Genomic DNA, 21,245 nt, shown 5'->3' with positions numbered 1-21,245 from the left:
CTATCTCTTCCCCATCATTGCTTAATGATTTTTTTAGAGGACACTTTTCTGTTGGTTCTTATACTCTTTTTGCTTTCCCACTGGAAGTTTTTCTATTACCATGTATCATCTCTTACATTTCAGATGAGACAGTGGACATTTCTCTTGATGTGTATGTCAGCAAAGACTCTGTAACCATCTTAAACTCGGGAGAAGATAAGATTGAAGATATTCTTGTCCTTCACCTGGATCGAGGCAAAGATTACTTCTTGACCATCAGTGGAAATTACCTCCCAAGCTGTTTTGGTACATCTTTAGAGGCTTTGTGCCGCATGAAAAGACCAATCCGAGAAGTTCCTGTTACCAAACTCATAGACTTGGTAAGAACTGTCCCAAGACATACACCTCTTTTACATTTAATTTTCATAATACTTAAGTGATGTCCTCATTATCTTTGTGCTTTCTGTCTTCTTTTGGCTGCGGGGGATGTCAAATGATAAGAATGTCACTTTAGCACTGTTTTGATTAGGTTAAGCCTAAGGAAAGAGGGGGGACTAATCTGCAGTTGGCTCTTGTTGGGAGTACAATAGATAATACTAAGCTCACCAAATAAGATTAAAGACTCCCCTCTGAAAGAAAGAATGCTTATTTGTTAAGCTCTTCATACTCTTCAGTCACTTTTGTATAAATTAGCATGTACATGAGGTATGCTAAGAGGGGCGGACAGAATTATCCTCCCAGAGCATATGAGACAACTGAGGCACAGAGACATTGACTTGCCCAAAGTCGAATACCATCAGTTAGTAACAAATCCCAGATTTCCTGACTCCCAGTTTAGTATTTCTTACTAACACCCCATTATATCTAATCAGAGTCAAACTTTGCTGCTTACGGAAACATAGAACTCTACCGGAACCCTGGAGTACCTACATCAGAATCCCTGGGGAACTTATTACAGGCATCCTCACATCTGGCAATAGAATCAGAATCTCAGGATGTGGAGCTTACAAATCTGCATTTTATCCGCATTCCAGATACTTATATTGTACATTGAAATTTGATATTTAATGTGACGTGCTTAAGAAAGGAAAGGAGGTTGATTTTCCCATCTCTCCCCAAGCTAAGCTATAATATTAATAATTTTATGAAGGAAGTACTTACTATCTTCAATAATGTAAATTGATTTAGTAATAAAGTTCATTGTGTTAAGAAATTTCCTTCTAAATGAAAATATTGTTGGATTGTATGCAGATCTCTTTGGGCTACAAAAGTATATTCTTGGTCTTTTACCAAAGAAAATTAGGTGAGGTGACAGCATATGTTGTCCTTACTGTTAGTATTCACATGGCCTTTAGGCCAGAGCGAGTGATTGTATCTAGCAGGGAGGTCTAGACCAGTGGGCAGGCTTCGCTGGCTTGTCTGAGTCCAATCTGTTCTGTTGCCATGGAATTGTTTCAGCTGTGACTCAGATAGCAGATTAAAACACTGAGTCCAGCCCTGGCATTCTTTCTTGGAATTATACTTATTTCCCCAGGGCCCTCATGACTGAGTATATTACCTCTGTTTGAGAGAGAACCATTTTCTTCAGAAATTCATATCCTACCATTCTGCTGTTTTTCATGATAATTGTTTCTCTCCTAACATTATATTTCTGTCTTTCAAATTTTAGTATTTCACCTTTTAAAATACATTTTGGATGAAGTTATTTTTCATTATTTCTCCTACCCCCTTTCCTTCATCTCAAACATCATTTCCCCGCTTTCTTTGTCCCAGCTTTTTCTTAAGAAAAATGTCAAATGTGCAGAAAAATGGAAAGAACAGTACAGCACACCCCCACATGCCTTCTGTATGTATATACGCACAGATTTTTTTTGCTGTGTCATGAAAATTAAGTGGTAATATGTCACTTTACTACTAAACACTTCAGCCTGCATCTCTTAACAGAAAGGACAAACAAGCACAATACCATTATTATATATAAGAAAACTAATAGTAATCCATAGTATCATTTAACATTCGGTCCATATTCAGACTTCTTCAGTTGTCCCAAGAATTTCCGTTACACCTTTTTTTAAACCAAAATCCAGTCGAGTTCATGTAGTATTTGGTGAGGTCTCTGAAGTCTCTATTGGAGTAGTACAGTTCCCACTTACTTTCTTTAGTGACACTGACTTTTTTAAGAGTCCAGTACAAATGTCCAGTCAGGGCTCCACCATTTCCTACATTCGTCTGGTTTCTTCTTTTTTTTCTTTTTAAACTTATCCCTTTTATACTCTCTTCTTCCCCCTTACCTCATGTAAACTGGAACCTATCCTTATTTTTGGTCAAAGTCAGTGAAGGTATTAGAATATCTTTGCCATTAATATGAAAAACTTTGCAGTTTTTCATATTAATTCTGGGATTGGCCAGAAGAGGCTCAACCGGCATAAAGTTTTTATTTTATGTAAAGTATAGTATCAGGTAATTCTACCATGTTTGCCAATGAATAGAAAGTAACCAAAATCATTAGAGGAATGAATGGCTCTTTGGGAAGCCTTTTTTTTTTTTTTTTTTTTTTTTTGAGATGGAGTCTCGCTCTGTCACCCAGGCTGGAGTGCAGTGGTGCGATCTTGGCTGACTGCAACCTCCGCCTCCCAGGTTCAAGTGATTCTCCTTCCTCAGCCTCTCAAGTAGCTGAGATTACAGGCACCTGCCACCTTTCCCGGCTAATTTTTTTATATTTTTAGTGAGGTGGGGTTTCACCATCTTGGTCAGGCTGGACTTGAACTCCTGACCTCAGGTGATCCACCTGCATCGGCCTCCCCTGGATTACAGGCATGAGCCACCGTGCCCAGGAGGAAGCCTTTTTCCTTTTTGTGTACGAGTGATTCAGGGTTAAAATAATAGAACCCTGGTCATTTTTAATTATATAATTTCTGAGTTTTTATTAAATTGTATGTCATTTTTCTTTTAAAGCTTTTATTTTGTAGGATTTAGGGTTCTGATTTCTTTCCACAGTTTATTGCATTTCAGTGTTATTAAATTCCTATATCTCATTAATGAGGAAATTATCTATACAGATTGATTATCCATTATCCAAAATGCTTGGGACCAAAAGTATTTCAGATTTCAGTCTTTTTTCAGATTTCAAATATATGCATTATATACTTATCAGTTCAGCTTCCCTAATCTAGAAACCGGAAATGCTCCAATGAGCATTTCCTTTGATCATCATGACAGTACTCAAAAAGGTTAGAGTTTGGAGCATTTTGGATTTCTGGATTAGGGATACTCAGCCTGCATTAGTGTAGAAGAGTAAGCAAGAAATCTAAAATAATTAGTACCCCATCTTTAATACCTTCCCACTCTGTTGTGACTTGATTTTAACCTTTGGAAATGATTCCTCAGGTATAATTTTCATATTTTTTCCCCCAAAACCCAATATCATATTTCAAATCTCATGAGATGATGCTGTCAATAATGGTACCTGCCCTCCATTGTATTTGCTCTAAAATGTTGGTGAAGCCAGAAATGAGTTTAATATATGTATTGTCTCTCTATGTCCTGTTTTAGAAAGATCCTTTTCCCACCAAATGCAGAGTGAAGTAACTGACATAATTATTTTTCATCCTTCCTGCCCTTTTCATGACAGTGACTTTGCCACTCCTAGAATAGTTGGGATTAGCACAGGTGGGAAACAGATGAAAGTCTACCATTTGTAATCATCTTTATTCTTTTTCAGAATTAAGATAGATTTTTCTGTTGTATTAACTAGAATATTAAGTAGCAAATAATCATCAATATTGATTCATTACACACTGGACACAAAGTATTATGGAGTTTATGTGAGTTCCTATAATTTAGTGGCAATGAAAGTATACTTGCATGTACAATATGGCTAAATTTTAAGTCATGGTTAATAGGGAGTTTGGTTAAAGATAATCTGAACATTAACCACCTTTACTGGCTAATATCTGGTGTGCTTGGTAAGTCAGTATTTTGGAAAGTCATTTAAAGTTAGTATTATGCAGGCTATAGTTTGTATTAACAATAGATTCCTTCCCTATGTTGTTTATTCAAGCCCTTATATGCTATAAAAGCTTATTGATTGACCAGCTCATCCCTGTAGAGATGAGAATCAGCCTGTTTTCATTTTAATGAATATTTGATACATGTAACATTAACATGACTGAGAAGTAAGTTTAGCAAATAAGAATAAAGTGATCTAGGAAGGTGATTTGGGATTAGTTATAGAAGTATTTTCAGTCAAATCCAAGTAGTTAGGAAACATGTTTTAATATATTGAGTGAGCAGGCTCTTCCAGGCATAACGGACATCTTGAATAAAGGGTAGAAGGTGAAAGTGAAAAGACCATGTATGAAAAATTGTAAGATTTCCCTGAGACAAGTGAAGATTAAGGATAAGAATGTATGAAGCTGGTTAGGGAGAATGGGGCAGGTGGTAGAGAGTCCTGAAGTCCTTAGGTAGCTTATGCTTGAGCCAGAGGGTATCTAGAACCATCAGAAGAGTTTGCTGATTAGTATGAGATTGCAAATTGATATAGTTGGAAGAACATTCTGATGTTCCTTGTAGAATGGACTAATTGAAAGAAGACAAGATTTGAACTTGCCAGATTGGGCTAAGTTGTAAATACAGAGATGAAAAAAGTTGAAGGGTGGGTGGAGAAACTATATTTGCTTGGGGATATGTCTGTTGGGAGAACAGTATCAAAAATTTGAAATAACAGGAATAACTTGTTAATTTGTCCATAGTGTTTTTTTTTTTCACTATGCGTTTACTTTGTCTTACTGATCTAACCATCCATTTCTTACTCTGTTAAGTATATGGCTTGTGTTTCTTCTCTCTCTATTTCATATGATCTAATCCTTTTTAGAACTTCATTTTCCATTCAATTTTCTGCTTTTTATTTTTAAATTTGGATCTTCCACCTCTAATTGACTCTTTTTTTATATTTTGGCTGCATTTACCACAGAGAACATTCTTCTGAGGGTGAATGGTGGGGTGAAGAATGATTTACATTGCATTTGCTATGTGCCAGTGTTGTCCCACTGGGAAAATCTTGAACTAAGTTCCCCCTTTAAAAAAAAAAAAATATATATATATATATATATATATGTTTTATTGCATTTTAGTTTTTGGAGTACATGTGAAGAACATGCAAGATTGTTGCATAGGTACATATATGGCAATGTAGTTTACTGCCTTCCTCCCCATCACCTATATCTGACATTTCTCCCCATGTTATCCCTCTCTAACTCCCCACCCCCTGCTGTCCCTCCCCTAGTTCCCCCAACAGACCCCAGTGTGTGATGCTCCCCTCCCTGTGTCCATGTGTTCTCATTGTTCGACACCCGCCTGAGTGAGAACATGCGGTGTTTGATTTTCTGTTCTTGTGTCAGTTTGCTGAGAATGATGGTTTTCAGGTTCATCCATGTCCCTACAAAGGACACAAACTCATCGTTTTTTTATGGCTGCATAGTATTCAATGGTGTATATGTGCCACATTTTCCCTGTCCAATCTATCATCGATGGGCATTTGGGTTGCTTCCAAGTCTTTGCTATTGTAAACAGTGCTGCAATGAACATTCGTGTGCATGTGTCCTTATAATAGAATGATTTATAATCCTTTGGATATATACCCAGTAATGGGATTGCTGGGTCAAATGGAATTTCTATTTCTAGGTCCTTGAGGAATCGCCACACTGTCTTCCACAATGGTTGAACTAATTTTAAATGTAACCCTTGTATAGCCTTTTGCAGAGAGTGGGCATCTCTGCTCTTTAAAATTGGTTGAACTAAGTGATTCATAGTAGAAACCTTAGGATTACCATAGGAGTAAACTGTTTACTAATAAAGGTTAAGTGATATTTCTATTTTCAAAATTGAGACTAGGGTTGAATTCAATGTAATTTCTATGTTCTTTCCTTATGCTTGTGCCTAGAGAAGTAAATCTGTTGTCCCTCCATCAGTATTTAATCAAAGTCCTTTTGATTCTTCTTTCAGTTTTCTTTTGTATTCATTCATTTGAATGAATATTAAATATAATATATATAATAAAAGGTATATACATTATATACATATATAATTTTAAGTATATTAAAGGTTATATTATATATAATACATATGATAACCTTTTATTATATGTATTATATATAATATAACCTTTAATATACTTACAAATTATATATATATATACTTACAAATTTTACACACACACACACATTTTCCTTTGTTAGTTGTTTACCTTCTGCTTGACCTACCTCAGTAGCCTTTGAATGATCCCTTTGTCTGTCTGTTTCTCTCTCTCTCTCTCTCTCTCTCTCTCTCTCTCTCTCTCTCTCTCTCTCTCTCTCTCTTCCCCCCCCCCCCGCTTCAATTTTTCCTATTCAGAGCTGTCAGATTGATCTTTCTGCACTACTGCTTTGGGGCCTATCCCTTCCTTGCTTAAAGGTAGTCAGTGGCTCCCACATGCTTGCTGAATACAGTCCAAATTTCTTAATCTGTTATGCAAGGTCCCCCCAAGTCTGACTTCAACATACCTTTTCAGATTTATTTCCCACTGTTTTTCTCGGCATTCTCCATGCCTCCCACAAAGAGATGACTAACTTCTTCCTAATCATAATTTGTGATTTACCATCTCCGTGCCTTTTGTTTATTTCTGCCTGTTCTACTTGTAATATTCTCTCCCCATCTCTAAAATTCTGTGAGTCTTTTAAAGGGCTAGTAGTGATTTATTGAGAACTCGTATTCATAAATTATAACAATAGCAGTCTGTAAACTCTGGAACTCCTCAGCCCAACTCAGTTGCAAACCAGAGTCAGGGACAAACCAGGTCTTTCTCCTTTATGTATCCATTTCTCATGCCTTCCCCTGCAAAGGCATTTTAGCACAATGCCTCGTACCAGAGAATGGCTGCTGTGCAAAGAAAACTTTTTTGAGAGCCTAGTTTGATAGGTTAGTATACACAATCTCTGTCTAGTTTTATTCGTATCATGTATCACATATTCATGGGAAGAAAAATATAAAGTGTGTCAGGTGGATTGTCTATTTGATAACAAGTCCTAAATTTTACAAGAGGTTCTAGTCCAAAATTGCATCAAATTGGATGTTTGGCACTCAGAATTAACTTGACATTAAAAGGTATTATAATCACAATACTATAAATACCTTATAAAGCACTTATTCTAATTACTTTATTTCATGTGATATTTAAGAGTCTAGGTAAACCCACCAAGGCATGTTTACTTTGTAAAGTATCTACCGATACTGAAACACCTAATCACCATGGATAACATTAGTTTGGGGGAAATGCATTCAGTATTACCACTTGGAATCCCAAGGAACACGTACTTTTCCTCTTCCCCCTTCCTACTCCTAGCCCCCGTGCATCTCAGACAGTAAGATTGGTATTTCTCCTTTTACCTATCAGAACTGAGACATGTAATTTAGACTTGAGTGCTTAGTGATCCATGGTCAGATTGGAAACAATCCAGGTTGGGAGTCACTGGAGGGGTATGCAGAACTTTGAGGGCCCCAGACCTTCTGCTGGCCTACTGCCCCATTACTCCTTGTTTTATGCTGCTTCAAGGTAAATATTATCCCTGTTTTAGAGATGAAAAAACTGAGGCTCTATAACGTTTGGTAACTTGTGTGAGGGCTACACAAAATTGCTAAGAGGTATAACAAAGACTTGTACCCAAGCCTATCTAACACCAGTGCCTATACTCTTTCCATTAGCCATGCTGTCTTTTAAGTGGGGTGTCTCCCCACTTAAGTGTCCTTAGCCTGTTATGGAGAATATATTCTCACAGTTTTCCCCTACCTCTCTGTCCAGGAAGCATTCACATTTTCCGTTTTGAATTGTCCAAGGGAACATAGTGATAATGACTGTCAAATTGGTCAGACCTGGGATCCAATCCTGATTTAGCCACTTACTACCTAATAGTAAGTGTGGCCTTGGGCAAATAATTTAAGCTTTCAGAGCTTCTGTTTCTTCATCTGTAAGATGGGAATAATACCTGCTTTGCACATGTGTATGGATTAAATGACTGTATATATGCACTTTGCACAGTTCCTGGTACATGACAGATGTTCCGAAGGCAGTGGTGGTAGTTATCATTGCTGCTATTATTATTCGATTATAATAACAACATAAGACAGGAAGATTAAAAAGATAGGCTGGGCGCGGTGGCTCACACCTGTAATTCCACCACTTTGGGAGGCCAAAGCAGGTAGATCACGAAGTCACAAGTTTAAGACCAGCCTGGCCACGATGGTGAACCCTCGTCTCTACTAAAAGTACAAAAATTAGCCTGGTGTGATGGTGGGTTCCTATAATCCCAGCTACTCGGGAGGCTGAGTCAGAGAATTGCTTGAACCTGGGAGGCGGAGGTTGCAGTGAACCGAGATCGGGCCACTGCACTCCAGCCTGGGAGACAGAGTGAGACTCTGTCTTAAAAAAAAAAAAGATACCTTCTTACCTATCCCCTGCTTCTCTTTTTTCTCTTATACCCAACAGGAAAATAAAAATAGGGGATAGTGATGGATCTTTGGATCCACAAAGGTCTGAAGTGAAATTCAATTATAGTTCAGAAGAACCTTCAAATCTGGGCACTCTGGGGGCCTTTGAGGAGGGGAGTGGGTACGGGGATATAGAAAGGAATCTGGAATGGTGCTTAGGAGGCTGGCTGGGGTGAGAAGAATGAAAATGGAAAGTTGAGTGGTAACCACATTCTTCCATTGAGGTATATACCTCAATGCATCTGCCTCCAAGCAGCAGACAAATAACAACAGACAAATAAGAAGAGACATTGGGGCATTTGGTTGGGTCAGTTGGCAGCTGCCAAAGGGCACAGAAGTCTAGAACTACACATGTTTCTTGAGTGATATTCTCAATAAACTGCACAAAAATTTAAAATGTATAGTAGAGAATTTTGCATATGAAGAATGTATTTCATTTTCAACAATCATAATTTATTTGAAGAATTCAAAGCTGTTTAAAGCATGTATATCTGGTAAGATAGTGAGTTCTAATACTGATCTGTTTCTAATTCTGTAAATTAATTCTAATCATATTCTGTCTGTCAATGGCTTTCTTTTCCTGCTCCGCTCTCAGGAAGAAGACAGCTTCCTAGAAAAGGTAATGCAATCCATTGGTGGTTATGAGAGTTTCCCTGTGCTTAACACTTAACTGTGTCCCTGGAATTTGTCCCTAGGCGTTCCCTTATCAGAGGCCTCTGACTTGGTGAGACTTCTCTAAAGTTCTGCCAGCTGTATTTAAGTGTGTTTGAAATACAGGAAAGGTATTTACTGTATGAGTCAAGTCAGTGAGACTCGATACATAAAAGCAGTAGGACTCAAGATTCCAGATTTGTATTTTTGAATTGAGAACTACAGAGTCGTCTTGATGTATCTGAACATGAATTGGAGGAGGGTACCAGTTAGTTGTTCTCCATTTCCAGTGACAATAAAACCAGAAGAAGTACCTTTCTATTGCATTAAGTATGATTTGAAATGAATGATTATAGCAATTAATTTCGGAAAAATACACAGATATGATCAAGAAATCGAGCATAGAATAGAATCGTAGACTTGATCAAGATCATAAAAGATCATCTGGTTCAGCCTTCTACCTTCAGACAGGTATTTTCTCCATTCTAATAGATGAGACAACCAAGACCCACAAAGGTTGAAAAACTTGCTGAAGTCATATAACCTCCCCACTTTGTGGAATTTAATGCATTTTGATGATGGGGATGGTATATACTGTTCTTGCTTTAGTTATTAACAGTAAATAAGGTGACAAGGTGTGTGCTTATCAAGCGCTGAATGTGTCTTCTTGAAAGAAGACAAAGTACCTTGGTTTTCCTTTGAAAATTAGAATTCAAGATAATTTGTGAACTTTTTCAAGTATTATTTCTTGTGCATGATCTTTCTCTAGACTTTGGAGACACATCTGTGGCATTCTACATTATCATACAGGTATTTGAAAATGAATAGTAGATGCTTTATATAATCTACTGACATTTTATTAACCTTTTTAAACCACCAAGGTTTGAGACAGCTGTGCTTCCTAGCTCTTCCCTGTTAAGAGCAGTCCGTGTTCTGTCTTTTTATCTTAGACAGTGCTTTGTGTTGCCTTAATGCCTTAGTACAGGAAAAGCTCCAGTTGAATGTCAGACTTTTTAAAAAGTACATGAATCAGTGCAGCATAATTTCTATATGGCAAGTTTGGAGGTATCTGCTAAAGAGTCAGTACATGTGCTACATTTGGTCCAGAGAGTTAGCAGAGTGCATGATGGACAGTGTTTTGGCTCAGATATCATGTGGATGCTTGGATTTGATACTTGCAACTGGAAAGAAATAAATGGATGAGCCACTGATAGACATTCTGGCAACTATTAGGAACATGAACATCAAGTGATAGAATCCCAGGGAAAGAAAGGAAGCAAACTGAATGTGAAAAAAAAAAAGATTTTAAATGGTAACCAACTGTCATACTCCCTTCTCTTTCTTATTCCCTTAGAAAGACACAACAGCTTTTAAAGGTCATCAGTGCTTGTTAAAGAACACAATGTTAAGAAGAGACCTCAGCTCGGCTGTAGTGCAATGTGGTCTCTGGGAAAGTAGTGACATGCTCCTTTTTTTTTTCTTTTGAAGCTACGTGACTGGGGGTTGTGGATGGAATTTACAAGTTGCACAATGTTGAGCAAGAATTTCTTAGTTAAACATACAGAATATATATGACCTCTAGCCAGAGGCAGGGGAGGGAGGAGAATGCGAAAACATCGGTCAGGGTTCTCTCCACTGGGATTTTTCTGAAGGCTGCCTTTAGATGCCTTTACTATTTCAAACATTTTTTCATGTAATTTATATTTGACTACATGAACATAAGATAACTGAGTTTATTTCCCAGCCATTTCCAATTCACATATAGTGATTGGTTTAATTTATGTCACTTCTTTTATGTCACTTCTGGGTTTTTCTCTTACATTCTTTCAGAAGAATGTAACAGATAGTAGAAAGATAGATGAAAGGAGTAAAAGCCCCTAGAATCTTTGCTGAGCTATTCCTAGAAACCGCAACTTCTGGGCTCAGACCTTAGACTTTTCATGGTATTTCTGCCTCTTGGTTAGCTGTATTCAGTTTACTATTTTTGGACCTTAAGGCTTATGAGTTTTAGTGCCTTAAGGTTAGAAGTTCCATCAAGCCTGAGGTATTCACATATGTGGGTCTAATGTTGGGAAGAGTTGTCTTTAATTCCTGAGAACCGAAGAAGCTCATTTAAATCAGCATTGAAAACAACAGTATCTGTGGTAAGACCCGAAGGAAGAGTAAGTTAGAAATCAACAAAAATCTAAGTGTAGACCCTGATCTCTCAAAGTACTATATGGACAATTGTAATGGTCCCCAAGTCACCAATGCTGTATGGACTCCACTGTGGCTGTATCACTGGAGCACTGGTTCTCAGTGTCACCTTCAAAAGGATTTAAACACAAGGCATCCATGTAATAAACATCATAAACTCAAATGAAATGCAGAACAATTAAGTGAAGCATTTAGGAAAGGAGATCCTTTAACTGTGGGACTCACTATCAAGTGCCTTCTGACCAGGGGTGTCCCCAGTGAAAAGAAATGGAAAATCTTAAAGAGATGAAGATCACATTGTACCTGCATGATCAGAATTTAAAAGGCTTTAAGTTATACACCAAAGTCTTTATTCTGAGACCCCTTTGATTCTTATCCCTTTTCATCTATTAGGAAAAATCCCTTCTGCAAAAGGTTCCTTTGGATGAAGGTGCCAACGAGAGACCCCTTCAGGTCCCCAAGGAGATCTGGCTTCTAGTAGATCACCTATTCAAATACGCCTGTCACCAGGTAAGTGAGAGTAGACCTTCCCTACAACTTCAGAAGGTGTGTAAATACTATAGGAAATTATAACACCTCACATCAGCATAGTGCTTTTAACTTTCCCAAGCTACCTGCACACAGTGGCACTGTCAAATCAACTGGGTGGGTGGAAGTGTCCCTAATCACAGATGTCACAGCTGAAGCATGCAAAGCTAAGTTATTAACTAAGACCAAAGCCTAAGTTTAGTTATGGCAGAGCCAAGGCCAAATTAAGAGCACCTGTCTCCTGGCTACTCTTTTTTTCCTTGGCAGCTGCACACCTGAGTCTATATTGCCTACTTTAGCTGTCACTTAGGCATTAGAGATCTTAAAATCCAAAGCAGGTTTTAAACCCATTTTCTTAACTTGGTCCTAATTTTTCTTTTAAATCCTATCTAAAATGCCACCCCAACTCATTTGCCACCAAAAGAGATAATTCTTGGGACTAAATTGAAAGGTAATGTTCTCTTACCTACTAAAGAGTAATATAACTTGAAAGCAAGGTTTAGTATGAGCATGCGATTTCCTTCTTTCCCAGCATTCAGTAGTACTAGCATTTGAATGTGGTTATTCTGTTTGGACTCTGCCTTCTACTTCTTGTCAAGAGGCTCCAAGTAGGCCAGGCATGGTGGCTCATGCCTGTAATCCCAGCACTTTGGGAGGCCGAGATGGGTGCATTGCTTGAGCTCAGGAGTTCAAGACTAGCCTGGGCACCATGGTGAAACCCCGCCTCTATAAAAAAATTTTAAAAGAGGCTAGAAGTGGAATACCTGGTTTCCTGATCTAGCCATTTAGCCCTCTGCCTGATAAGGTATAGGCTACAACTTTTGAAATGATCACTTTCTTATTTGAAATAACGTTTCACACAGATTAGAGAGATGATATAGGAAAAACGTGCTATTTTCACACCTCCATTTGTAATTACTAACACACATACCACCCTTCCCTTTTGCTTCCTGCTGCATTTCTGATCCTTGGGTATAATCATAATCTCAGGAGTGCCTGTTCCCTTCATTCTGACTTCTTTGGTAGGAGGACCTGTTCCAGACCCCTGGAATGCAGGAAGAGCTCCAGCAGATCATTGATTGTCTGGACACCAGCATTCCTGAGACAATCCGTATCCTTTGCAACCGAAGCTGAAGAAGCTGGATGAGTACTTGGTCAAACTCTTCTGCACACCTACATTTGATTTTTGTGGTTCTATATTTATTTTCTTTGTAATGTCTTTTATTATAAGATAACCACTTACTATCCAGTTGTTTCTCGTTTCCTTTCAGGAACTTTTGACCTCTTTCCATATCCAGCTCTTACTAAAAGGAAGCAAGGGGTAGATAACAGTGATTTTTAAAAAGCATGGGGCATAGAAGCCACAGCACTGGTACTGTTCCCCTTGAGGTGATCAGTTACTCCTGCCACCACCCATACTGTTGACAGGGCAGGGAGAGGGATGGGAAACATGGGTAGCTGGTTTATAGGACTGGTCCAGTGTGAACTGTCATTCTGCACGCTGTATTCCCCTGACTCTGAAGCTGGGCCAAAGCTGCCAAGAGTCTTTGACCAATTCCATAACAACTCAGCGGCAGGGCACTTGAACCAATGAAATATCAAACCCCCATTAGGATCCATGTGCCCTAAATAAGAGGAAGTCCCTGCAGGAGCTTGAGGAAAGGAGCCAGTTGGGTCTCTGTGTGGCCTTTCTCCTGGAGCCCCTTTCCCTTGACTGAGTTGATTCAGCTGGCAGCAACCACTCTGTGGCTGAAGCACTGCTCATTTTCTTGGAGGCCCTACCAGAGCCAGTCATCTGTTACGAGCTGTATCAGCGATGTCTTGACTCTGCTCATGATCCCCGGATCTGCCGACAGGTGGGTTCTACTGATCTGAGGATACGTTTGACAACAGGTTTCCCCATAGGGAAGTTGTCAGTTTTACAGAGCCAGATAGGCAGCCGGCTGTCTGGTAGGATGGGTCTGGATTTGTTATTAATGGCAGGACATCAACATTGAGAGTTGCCACTTTTATATTATAGGTTATTTCCCATGATATTTACCATCTTGTTTCCATTGGCCTATTTCTGTTTACAGAAAACATAGTGGGGTGGATCCCTCTACTCTGGGGTAAATTGGTGAAGCTAATTGTACATGGAATTCTGGCTGACATTACCAGGAAGGATGGGTGACACTTGGGAGCCTTTCTTCTTTTTCTCTTCTTGGTGTGTGTTTTTAATCCTGAAATGATTTTGATGCACAATAGCTGAGAGTACCTGCAAACTGGACTAGTGAGTATTGGGAGGAGTCCCCATCCATGCTAAGTGACATTGTCAAGAAAACCATTCAAAAAAAAAGGAAAAGAAAACCATTCAGCTTGGTAGGTGCCATGGCTATACATGCCTGTGGAAATGGGAAAAGAGCAGATGAACACCGACCTGCTTGTGAAGCAGGGTGTGTGTGTGAATGTGTGATGACCACATGGCCTGGTCATTGAGTGGACGGGGATCAAACAGTATGGCCGTTCTTACTTTGAAGTTATAATTTGGAAGGTGTCGTGTTGGCCATGAGGAGACAACAGAAGTTAGACAGATGAAATGGGTCATGCAAGGGTTGGATTATAGACTGTTATGGCAGCTGTAGGTTCTTCTTACTCCCATCTTCCACCTGTTTTTCTCACTGCCTACCCCTGTTTTTAAAAACAGGTGATCTCCCAGCTTCCGAGATGCCATAGAAATGTTTTCCGTTACCTGATGGCATTCCTTCGAGAACTCTTAAAATTCTCTGAATACAATAGCGTCAATCCCAACATGATTGGTAAGAGTGCTTCATGCTGCATGGGGTGTTCGTTGAGAATACTCTGTGTGCATTGCATACAGTGTATACCTTACTGCATGTGCAGGCACATGGCAGTCACCTCCCAACTACAGTCCTTGTCCCCAGGCCCTCCAGCCCTGAGGTTTTGCTTAGGTTATGTCTGACAAAAGTTTCTGCTTGTCTTTCTCTCACCTTCTAGCTACTCTCTTCTCTAGTCTTCTCCTGAGGCCTCCACCCAACCTTATGGCAAGACAGTCTCCAAGTGACCGCAAGCGTGCTATTCAGTTCCTTCTGGGCTTTCTGCTTGGGAGCGAAGAAGACTAAGGCTTTTACTGTTCTCTGAGATTCTAGAAGCAGACAATATCAGGCTCCAAGTATTTCAGAATGATTTAAAAAGTCATGCCACAGGAAGGGTCTATTGCAGAATTTCAAGTTCTGTTTATAGTAAAAAGGAAGAGCATTTCCTAACCCCTCCTTTACCATATCCTACATAGTAAAATACTTTTAGACTTATATTGCCAAGCCAAAGTTACCATATTTTGGTGTTTTTGTGTTTTCTCTTTATAAGGCAAAAGATCTGTATTTACACTCCTTTACTAGGGATGTGTTTGTTGCCCTCCTACCCAATTGTCATGATTGTCCTTAGTACCCTAGACCTAGATTCTGAGATGTTCCCATTCTAGGTCTACAAGCACTACTTGCTGTAGCTGAGACTTGTCTAGAGTCCTTTGGATAATGCACTTTTGACCCACCCCTTCCCGGATCACTCCCTTGCACTCCACTCCCCTCGTTCTGTCACTTTGAACGAAGTCTGACTGAGGCTAGTGACTCCTTGGGTGTCCTCAACAGTGAACTCACTGTCTGCGTGCCGATGTTCCATGCGTTTGTGCATTTCTACTACAATGGCGTCTTTATGTCTCTGTAATATTGGCCTTTTCATGGCTCTGCACTGGGTAGAACCATATTCTCTTATCTCAGATCACATTTAGAAGCATAACTTTAGGGACTATTAGAGATGGCATCCCATCGATGTGAGAGAATCACAATCAGAATGGAAGCACTTTGAGTATCTGAAGAGTGAGAGCATTCATGTTTGATAGGTCTTGCTTCCCACTATCCTTTTCCTGTTATTATTCAAATTTTACACAAGGACTAATCCGGGGTGTCTGTGAGACCCATCTCCTGCCTAGACATCTATCTCCAGAGCAACACTGGCCCCATAGTAGAAGGAGTCTTGCATCTCAGGCAGGCCCATCTAGAGCTATTGCTTCTTCCCACAGCAAAGGTATTGTGGATGACCCTTAGAATTCATTCTCTGGTCTTCCAAAGTACTAAGGGCAGATGTCACCTCCTCCCTTAGCAGGACTGACTCTGGTCTCTACAACCAGCTCCTGCACTGAAAGGGTTTAGAGACTCCTCTTGGCTCCCAGTCACCATATCCAGTGTTCTGTAAAGAGACTGGCCAACAGGACCAACCAGGTACCTTACCTCTCCCATCCAAGATGATCCTCTGAGCTTGTCATTTATTCAAGCTCTGTGGTACAGCCTTTAAAAAAAAATTAATCTATTTTGGTTGACAAGCCACCAACCACTGACTGCAAAACTGCCTGATGCAGTTGGCTTCCTCCTGGTTTTCTTTTGTTACAACCACCCTTGCCTGTTAACATTAAATGCAAGGAGCATAACCTACAGGCTCTCTGTGCGATCCTGGGCATTGACTCCATGACGTTTCTAGCATATTCAAGGCACCACCAGTGAATGGTTCTTTATTTCCCCCAATCTCTTCAAAGTCGAGTTTTGTAGCAAAAAAAAAAAAAAAAAAAAAAAAAGTACGGATTCTGCAATATGGCTAAACCCTTTCCTGATTGAGAGTTAAAGCAATAGGAGTCAAGGTACTGTTGCCACAGAGCTGGAGATACAATAGGTCACAGGCTGGGTGTTGAACTTAGTTAATGGATGACTGAGAGCAGAACAGATTAGTCATCTCTGCAAGGCCAGAAAGTGATCACAAAAAGAGGCAGATGATAGACACTGGAGTCAGCTCATACCACAGGGAAATACCTTTCCTGGGCTTGTTTTCTAGCATATTGCTGACCTGGGATCTTTGGGTGATCAAGGGTGTGGTTAGTGGAAGCTCTGCTGCACGTTTGCAGTATCCGATCTGTTTCTCCGTCAGGTCAAAACACTAAGTTGATGTACTGCCTCAGCTTTTTTTCAGCTCATCCTGGAACATATACAGGGTTGAGAGTTTTAGACAATCTCTAAGTAGAGGAGACAAGACATAGACCCAGACAGAAGAAATCTGCATCCCTACCATGCCTATTCCAGCACCCCAACCTATAATTCCCAAGTCCTCTAAGGTATTAATTTGTAGCTGCTCTGAAGTAAGGATTTCAGATTCACCTGGTAGGGAAAAACTCTGCACCTGCTGTCTAGGGAAGAAACGGTTCAAATCCATGTGGCAATATTGCATTAGTTTCCCTTTCACTGTTTTCTTATTCTGTAATTGTTGTTATATTTCCCAAAAACGTCTTGATCACTAAGCAAAGCTGCTAGTGGGATTCTATATTTCATGTCATCTTTTTTATTATAATTTATTGCAAATTTTTTTCTGAATAAATATATGTTGTGTGAAAAAGCGAAGTGTGATTTTGGTGAGGAAGCACTCAGGAGGGAGGGCTTATGTGTCACTGGGTTCCACTGGACTTGACTGCAGTCCCCATCAGCTGTGCCTGCACTGTCATCACCTGTCTTACAGGGAAACACCATTTAGAAGGATTCTTGGTATATTCACCCTCAGAGAGAAGAAGAAACTGCATTTTCAGAGGCTACTAAAGGCGTCCTATACTTTCAGAGGCCAGCCAAGTACCGTTATTTTAACCGTAAGGATTCAGGCAACAAAACAACTCAATTAGAGGAAAGGATGTTGATTCTTAATGCATATAAATGTCACACTAGGTGAGAACTGTGATCCCTCCAGCCCCAGAAACCTGACAAACCCTAACATACCCTAACATACCCATTCAGGGAGAACCCAGTTACACCTGCTCACATAGTCTCAGTAGTTTAGACGTGCTTCCCCAAAGAGCCTGTTTTCACATAATCCCATCTTGCAGCTTTTGAAAACCAGTTTTGAACTTTTATGACATCTTGGGGTAATCAAGTCCATAAACTTAGTACTTTTTTTGTTCTAATCTGAACTGTCTAACACTTTGGGAGGAAACCCCTGTTTTGAGCATGGTGCCAATGCTTCCCTGCCAATCTCCATTATGAATTCGTGGATTCTGATTCCATTCCCTTTGAGACTGAGGAGGCCTCAGCTGGAGGTTTCTTCTCTACTAAGGCCCTCTTTCACTTCTCTCCAACTGTGAGCTTGACCCTGATGAATGTGCTGACTCAGTGTTGTCATAAACAACTTTCGGAGCCCCACCCATAGCCTTGGCAGGAGAGGGTGTTTCTTTCTGAGAGTGATTTTCCCCCCAGCAGATGAAGACTGACACCAGAAGTTTTTATATAGCAGCAGGCAATATGAATCGCAGGCATGGTGGTCAATCTTTCCAGAGGTTAGAGAGGAAAGGGCATCCCCAGCTGCTGGGCTTCTGTCATAGGACAACCAGTAGGGCCTTTCTGATTGCAGGACAAGTTGAAGAACTGGCTCTTCGTGTAGCCTCATAATGTTAAAGCCACACACTGCAACAGTGGCATCACTAAGTCTTCGGGAGAGAACCTTAGTGTGATCTAATCCGATCCCATTGTTTGGATAGAGAAAGTCTCAGAGGGGGCAATGACTAACTTAAGGTTACTTAGGTTAGTGACACCACATGGCATAGTGGCATTTTTTTTTCAAACAGTTATTTTCTGTTTGCCCATTAATTCTTTTGGTAGCATCTTATCAATTTCCATGGCTGTAAATATCTGTAGTACCCCTGATTCCAAATGTTAATGTCTCCACCTCATACCTCTCTTCCAAGTTTCTGCCCAGTATATCCAGTTAGTTAGCTGGCATCTCCCTTCAGATGTCTCACAGCATGTCAAACTTCACACATCCAAAGTGGAATTCTTTTACTTCTGGTTCTTTTACTACCACCCAACCTAGATCCTCTACCCGTCTTCCCTCAGCTCAGAGAATGTCAACACCATCCACCCAGTTGCTGGGGCTAAGCATCTTGGAGTTAGCCTTGATTTCTCTCTCCTGCTCACCACCCCAACAACGTGCCCCACACATCTACTTTTCATCACCTCCACTGCCCATTTTATTGATCGAGGCCACCACCAACCATCGTCCCTTCCTAGGGTGTCGTAATGACCTCCTGCCTGGTCTTCTTTTTCTCTTTTTTTTATCTTTTTTGATATAGGGTCTGACTCTGTTGCCTGGGCTGGAGTGCCATGGCATGATCGGCTCACTGCAGCCTGACTTCCCAGGTTCAAGTGATTCTCCCACCTCAGCCTCCAAGTAGCTGGGACTATAGGCACATGCTACCAAGCCTGGCTAATTTTTTTAAAAAAATTTTGTAGAAGTGGGGTCTCCCTCTGTTGCCCAGGCTGGCCTCAGACTCCTGGGCTCAAGCAGTCCTCCCATCTTGGCTTCGCAAAGTGCTGGGATTAGAGGCATGAGCCAGTGCAATGGCGCAATCTCGGCTCACTGCAACCTCTGCCTCCTGGGTTCAAGCAATTCTTCTGCCTCAGCCTCCCGAGTAGCTAGGACTACAGGCACGCGCCACCATGCCCAGCTAATTTTTGTACTTTCAGTAGAGATGGAGTTTCAGCATGTTGACCAAGATGGTCTCGATCTCTTGACCTCGTGATCCACCCGCCTCGGCCTCCCAGAGTGCTGGGATTATAGGCGTGAGCCACCGCACCTGGCCCTGGTCTTCTCTTTAACTTTGCTGCCCTCCAGTCCATTCTCCACACAGCAGGCAGCATGACTTAATTACATCAGTCTCATCCTTCCCCTGTTGATAACCCTTCAGTGACATTTACAACGAAACCTAAGCTTCCTCATAACCCACCAGGCCCTGCATCAGTGGGTCTCAAATCTTCATGTGCGGAAGAATCACCTGGAGACATTGTTAAAAAGCACATTCCTAGGCTCCAGAAATTCTGAGTCAGTTGGTCTCAGATGAGGCACAGGAGTCTACATTCTAAATCAGCACCCAAGAGCCTTTGAGGCAGAGGTGCTTGGGCCACACTTTGAGGAATACCACCCTAAAGAATCTGACCTCTGCCTACCATAACCCTTCCCCACTCCTGTCACTATACTCTGATACTGTCCTTTTACTCCTCCCAGCGAGCTAAACCCTTTCCAACCTCCAGGCCTTTGCATGTGCTGTTTACCCAGAAAACTCTTTCCTCTCTCTTTATTGCCTCAGTCCCCATCTTTGCCGTGCCTAACCCTAAATCATCCACCCTGTCCCATTGACTCTGCTCTCATTCCTGGGCTTCCTGGTACAGCATGCTGGTTGAAGGCCCCTGGGCTTGCCATGTACTCTTCCACAATCTTCCTCTTTCTGTCTTACTGACCTCACGTACCTGTTCCACGGGGCCTGGGGAGGCAGGAAACTATAGTGGTTCTTCACACAGGCTCCAATGACCAGACTGCCTGAGTTCAAATCCCAGCTCTGCCACTTCCTAGATGTGTGACCCTGATCAAAAGTTAATTGACCTCTCTGTGCCTTGTATTATATGTCTTTTCTCCCCAGCTTGATTGGGTATAATTGAGAAGAAAAATTGTATGTATTGAAGGTGTATCCATATCTTTTTTTTTTTTTTTTTTGAGATGGAGTCTTGCTCTGTCGCCAGACTGGAGTGCAGTGGCACGATCCTGGCTCACTGCAACCTCCTCCTTCTGAGTTCAAGCGATTCCCCTGCCTCAGCCTCCCAAGTAGCTCGGACTGCAAGTACATGCCACCACGCCCGGCTAATTTTTTGTACTTTTGGAGAGACGGGGTTTCACCAATTGGCCAGGATGGTCTCAATCTCCTGACATCATGATCTGTCTGCCTCAGCCTCCCAAAGTGCTGGGATTACAGGCGTGAGCCACTGCGCCCGGCTAATATCCACATCTTAAAAGTAATGATAGAAAAAAAAAAAAGCAATGTTAGCACCTTTTCTCATAGTATCTTCATGAGGATGAAATCAGTTACTACATTTCCAGGGCTTAGAACAGTGCCTGATGTCTAAATGCTAAATAAATGGCAGCTAGTGCAGTTATTCCCAAGCCCTCCATTGGCCTCTAGGCCCAGAACCCACTTCTGCTGCCCTTCGGCTCTCAGCAGGTGACTGCACCCTTCACTTTGTGAAAATATCAAAACAGTCTTGCCCCCTGCACATCAAAACTTCAGCTTCACCTCATTCCTCCCTCTTCCCATCCGTGTGATAAATAAGTGATCCTCCTCACCAAGACCAGCTCCTCCAACTGCGCTTTTGAGCCCTTCTCCACCCTCTCTGGACTTTTCCCCTTCAACTATCACCCCTCCTCTTGCATCTCAGTGTGGGTTATTCACTGGACAAGTGTGTGTTGAGTGCCTCCTGTGTGACCTGTGTTGTTGACGGTGCTGGGGGTCTGGAAGTAAACCA

At 41.0% G+C, this 21,245-nt stretch overlaps 1 protein-coding gene across 3 annotated transcripts in view; it reads left to right on the top strand.

The window, feature by feature from the left end:
* Positions 1 to 15,748, top strand: part of OCRL (OCRL inositol polyphosphate-5-phosphatase) — a 48,733-nt gene extending 32,985 nt beyond the window's left edge. For 2 of the 3 annotated variants that reach the window (XM_012458725.2, XM_012458723.2), the window contains exons 17-23: positions 124 to 359; positions 9,095 to 9,118; positions 11,740 to 11,856; positions 12,901 to 12,985; positions 13,603 to 13,730; positions 14,558 to 14,669; positions 14,869 to 15,748. In XM_012458725.2, the coding sequence (XP_012314148.1) occupies positions 124 to 359; positions 9,095 to 9,118; positions 11,740 to 11,856; positions 12,901 to 12,985; positions 13,603 to 13,730; positions 14,558 to 14,669; positions 14,869 to 14,993 (827 nt within the window). In that variant the 3' untranslated portion in view covers positions 14,994 to 15,748. The remainder of the gene's footprint in view (positions 1 to 123; positions 360 to 9,094; positions 9,119 to 11,739; positions 11,857 to 12,900; positions 12,986 to 13,602; positions 13,731 to 14,557; positions 14,670 to 14,868) is intronic. The other variant, XM_012458724.2, reaches the window with a different exon arrangement.
* Positions 15,749 to 21,245: the final 5,497 nt, after the last annotated feature.

This window comes from Aotus nancymaae, unplaced genomic scaffold, assembly GCF_030222135.1.
Source record: "Aotus nancymaae isolate 86718 unplaced genomic scaffold, 86718_ANA_hifiasm-v0.15.2.pri h1tg000004l, whole genome shotgun sequence".
In the NCBI taxonomy this organism is placed as follows: domain Eukaryota; kingdom Metazoa; phylum Chordata; class Mammalia; order Primates; family Aotidae; genus Aotus; species Aotus nancymaae.
This window is presented reverse-complemented; position numbering and strand designations above follow the sequence as displayed.